Source organism: Gossypium hirsutum, chromosome D07 (genome assembly GCF_007990345.1).
Source record: "Gossypium hirsutum isolate 1008001.06 chromosome D07, Gossypium_hirsutum_v2.1, whole genome shotgun sequence".
Classification (NCBI taxonomy): Eukaryota; Viridiplantae; Streptophyta; class Magnoliopsida; order Malvales; family Malvaceae; genus Gossypium; species Gossypium hirsutum.
Genome location: NC_053443.1, coordinates 29,383,207 through 29,387,470, shown reverse-complemented (window position 1 = coordinate 29,387,470; position 4,264 = coordinate 29,383,207). Strand labels below are relative to the sequence as shown.

Sequence of the window (4,264 nt, the reverse complement as noted above, 5' to 3'; positions counted from 1 at the left end):
TGCAGAACAATTCAGAGATGTGCATCATGCTCATCCTCAGTTTTCGAATACACCAAGATATTGTCTATGAAGACAACTACGAACCTATCTAAGTAGGGCTGGAATACTTGGTTCATTAGATCCATGAAGGCAGCTGGTGCATTCATCAGCCCAAACGACATCACTAGGAACTTGTAGTGACCATAACGAGTCCAAAATGCAATCTTATACACATCAACCTCCTTAACTCTCAACTAATGGTAGCCAGATTGAAGGTCTATTTTGGAGAAAACCGAAGCACCTTGTAGCTGATCAAATAAATCATCAACCATCGGTAAAGGATACTTATTATTGATAGTCAGTTTATTCAATTACCGATAGTTGATACACAAATGCATGGTCTTATCCTTTTTCTTTACGAACAACACTGGTGCTCCTAAAAGAGACACACTAAGTCGAATGAATCCTCGATCCAACAGTTCTTGGATTTGAGCTTTTAATTCTACCAATTCTTTCAGTGCCATCCTATAAGGTGCGATAGACATTGGAGTCGTTCCTGGCAGAAGATCAATTCCAGATTCAACTTCACGGTTAGGAGGCAACCCAGGGAGCTCATCAGGAAAAACATCAAAAAAATCCTTAACAGTTCTAACGTCACCAACAGAAAGACCCTCAGAAATAGTTGCATTAACATAGGCTAGAAACACCTTGCAATCCTTGCGAACCAGTTTTTTGGCCCTCAATGCTGAGATCACATTAGACAGAAAGTCCCTTTGCTCCCTAATCACGGCCACCTCCACATCCTCATTAGTCTTTAATACCATATATTTAGCAGCACAATCCAAATTAGCATGGTGTTTAACCAACCAATGTATCCCCAAGGCTAGGTCGAATTCACCAAATGGTAGCTCCATTAAGTCCGCTAAGAATATAACTCCTTGAACCTCTAAGGGCACATCTCTGAACAATTTGTCTACCTTAACCTATTGTCCTAGTGGACTTAACACAGTCATCTCATTAACAGTACTCTCACATTTGATACCCAAAGTGCCAGACACAGTGCATGCAATGTAAGAATGCGTAGACCCTATATCAATCAAGGCAATATAAGGTAGATGATGAATTAAGAACATACTGGTTATCACATCTGGAGCGTCATCATCCTCTCGGCGACGAGAAGTATATACCAGTGCTGGTTACCTCACCTCAATGCTACCAACCCCTCTGCCATACGTTTCACGACCTTGCCCTACACCATTACCACCTTTAACCTGCCCACGACCTCTCGTTGGTTGCTGACCACCTCTTACTGGTTGAGCAAAACCCTACCCTGTAGCTTGCATCTGAGTAAGCCTCTGAGGATAGTCCTTAACTTGATGCTCCTTGGACCCACATCTGAAACACGCTCCAATCTTCTTCCGACACTCACCCAGATGATGCCTCCCACAATCAGCACAAGGTTGTGGTCTTGCAACAGGAACCCCAACTCGGACTGGCTCATCAAACCTGGCCTTCTTTTTAGGCCTTCCAAAAGAACTTGAGGGCTCTAAATCCCTTCTATATTTGCCCCTATCTTTTTCACGATTCTGGCGCTCAGAGCACTTCACATCCTCGACGATTTTTGACTTTTCAACAAGAGTAGCAAAATCTCGCTCCCTCTACGGAGCTATCAGGACTCACAACTCATCTTGGAGACCATCCTCAAAACGCACACAAAGTTCTTACTCAGTTGCCACTATCCCACGTGCATAGCGACTCAATCGTAAGAACTCTGCCTCATACTCTACCACAATCTTATTCCCCAGGGTCAAACTCAGAAATCCATTTCTTTGGGCGTCCACATAACTTACCCCAAAATACTTTACTTGAAAAGCCGACTTAAAGAAATCCTAGGTTAACCGATCAGCCTGAGTACCCTCTCTCACGGTAAGCCACCACTGATATGCCTTGTTTCGTAGTAAAGACACTGCACCTTTTATCTTTTGCTCAGAAGTGTAGTCGAGATCATCCATTATTCTTTCCGTGGCTTCCAACTAGTGTTTAGCCACATTGGGGGCTACTCCAGAAACACCCCTAAAAATTTTCACTCCATTTGAACATGTCGCTCTGAAATTGACCCACGACCCACAACATCTGTACTAGCCCCTACGACCCCTTCCAAAATACGGAGCATAGCTTGGGATAGTGCATCATCCCTAGCCGCACGATCGAATGATTCCGTTTCAGTCACCGCTAAAGCTGGTGCTTCCCTAGCCCCAACATTAGGCATGTGGCCCGATGCCAAAGACCCAGCCATAACTCTTCCTCGGCCTCTACCGCGACAACGTGTACCCCTTCCGCGAGTACCCCTAGTGCTCATATCGAATAATGTGTTATCTGTTTTAAGAAATTTTTTGCACCAGTTTGTAGTTCTAGTAATTATTAAGAAATGTCTTATGTAGAGCAATAATCAAAGTTTTGTTTTCGCGAAACCTAGTCTCCCTACAGTTTTCAGTTCCTACGATATCAGTTTTAATCTAACTTAAGAGTTTTAGTACAGTCTATCTATAGCAATCTCTCAATATTTTTCAGTTTAAGTAGTCTACAGTATATAGAAACTTACTGATTCGGTGCTGGAGACTCAGTGTGCCATACTTGCAACCTTCATAAATAATTCAAAATAGTTTTTCAAAACTTCCAGATATTTTTAAACTTATTCCACAGCCGAGTTTTGCAACCTGGCTTTGATACCATTAAATGTAATACCCTAGACCCGGCCTAGACCTTATGGCTGTATCCGGTGTATCACATTGAAGTGTCTCCCGAAAAATTAGCTTGTTGACAAACTCATTTCAATTTTTGGGAAACCTCTTATTAATATCTAACAGAGCACTTATTCATACGTTTGCCTTGTTAACTATTTTTTTGTTACACTAAGTTGCTTTAAGACGTGAAAGCATTTTAAAAACTCTAGCGTTTAAAGTCGTGTCTTTAAAAACAGTAATTATTTTGAAAATCTGTTTTCAAATAACTAGCAGTATAAAACATAAAAGTAAAAAACCCAATTAAAAATTTAAAACCAAATTAAAAGGCCTTATTACAAAAACCAAAACCCAACTTATTAATTAAAATAAAAATAAAAGCTAAAGTGAATAGCAGTGATTATGTGGCCACCTCCAAGTCCCTCACTGCACCAAATCACCTATGGCTGATGATTACCTACACAGTTAGAAGAGACGGTGAGTTTACGAAAACTTAGTGTGTAATCCTCTAGCAAACAATCAGCATGCAACATGCAGAATCAGTTTGGGCCTAAGCCCTATACAGTAGCAATGTGTGGGCCATAGCCCAATAGAATAACAGAGTATGGTTCTTAGCCCAATACAGTAACAGTGTGGCCTTAGCCCAAAACAGTAATCAGTACAAATGTAGTAATGCAACCCATCCCAATCTAACCAACACACCACTCCGTACCACCAACACACCATGTGGGGATAAAATCGACCCACCCAGCCAACACACCAATATCGTTGCAAAGCTCCAGTATCAGTAACACAACAAAGCTGCCAATAACAGTAACGCAACAGAGCTGCCAGTATCAGTATCGCAGCAAAGCTACCAGTAACAGTATTTGTGGCAAAGCCACTAGTACAGTACACTTCACCTATATCAGAATCCCAACCCTATGCAGTATGTTATGTCATAAATCATACGTGTATGCAATATGTCATACTAAGTAACAGTCATATAAATATCATAAAGCAAAATGATCATACATAGTATAAGGCCATAACAGTCATTTTATCTCCTAGGGTATAACGGTCATTTTAACCTTTGAGGGTATTTTAGTAATTTTACCTTTCAAGGGTATTTCGATAATTTTACCCTTCGAGTTTATTTTGGTAATTTTACCCTTTGGGATATTTCAATAATTTTACACTTCAAGGGTATTTTGGTAATTTTCCGAATCGCACGTTGGGCTTACCACTCAAGCGCTCGCATGCCCGTGTGGTCTCGAACACAGTGTTCACGGCCTTTCAGCTTTTGCCGCTTTACTGTTGAGAGAGGGTGTGATTACACACCTGTTTGTGAAAACGCACTAAGATCCACGACCACCCAGATTCTTGATCGACAACAATGACTTAACCCACTTATACCACTGACGAAAGTTGACTATGATCCTTTAGATGGGTTTCTTAAAGTGAGGGAGGATAGGAAGGTTTCTTTACTTGATAACCCTTGATATTCCTTAATCCTTTAGGAGTTCGAACCTACAGAGAGGTGTGATAAACAACTGAGCCACAAC

At 41.1% G+C, this 4,264-nt stretch overlaps 1 protein-coding gene across 1 annotated transcript; it reads right to left on the bottom strand.

Annotated features, from left to right (window-relative positions):
• Positions 1-350: 350 nt before the first annotated feature.
• Positions 351-1,991, bottom strand: LOC107956151 (uncharacterized). The gene is made up of 5 exons (XM_016891885.1): positions 1,905-1,991; positions 1,409-1,637; positions 1,185-1,288; positions 1,007-1,066; positions 351-962 (listed from the first exon to the last, which is right to left on the bottom strand). The coding sequence occupies exons 1-5, from the start codon at positions 1,989-1,991 to the stop codon at positions 351-353; spliced, it is 1,092 nt and encodes a 363-aa protein (XP_016747374.1).
• Positions 1,992-4,264: the final 2,273 nt, after the last annotated feature.

Bases quoted from the DNA above. Each gene is read 5' to 3' on its own strand.
- LOC107956151 (XM_016891885.1), bottom strand. From the start codon at position 1,991: ATGGATGATCTCGACTACACTTCTGAGCAAAAGATAAAAGGTGCAGTG. The intron at 1,638-1,904 runs GTGAGAGAGGGT...ATAGCTCCGTAG, and splicing joins CATATCAGTGGTGGCTTACC to AGGGAGCGAGATTTTGCTAC. The intron at 963-1,006 runs GTACTGTTAATG...CTAGGACAATAG, and splicing joins TTTGGGTATCAAATGTGAGA to GTTAAGGTAGACAAATTGTT.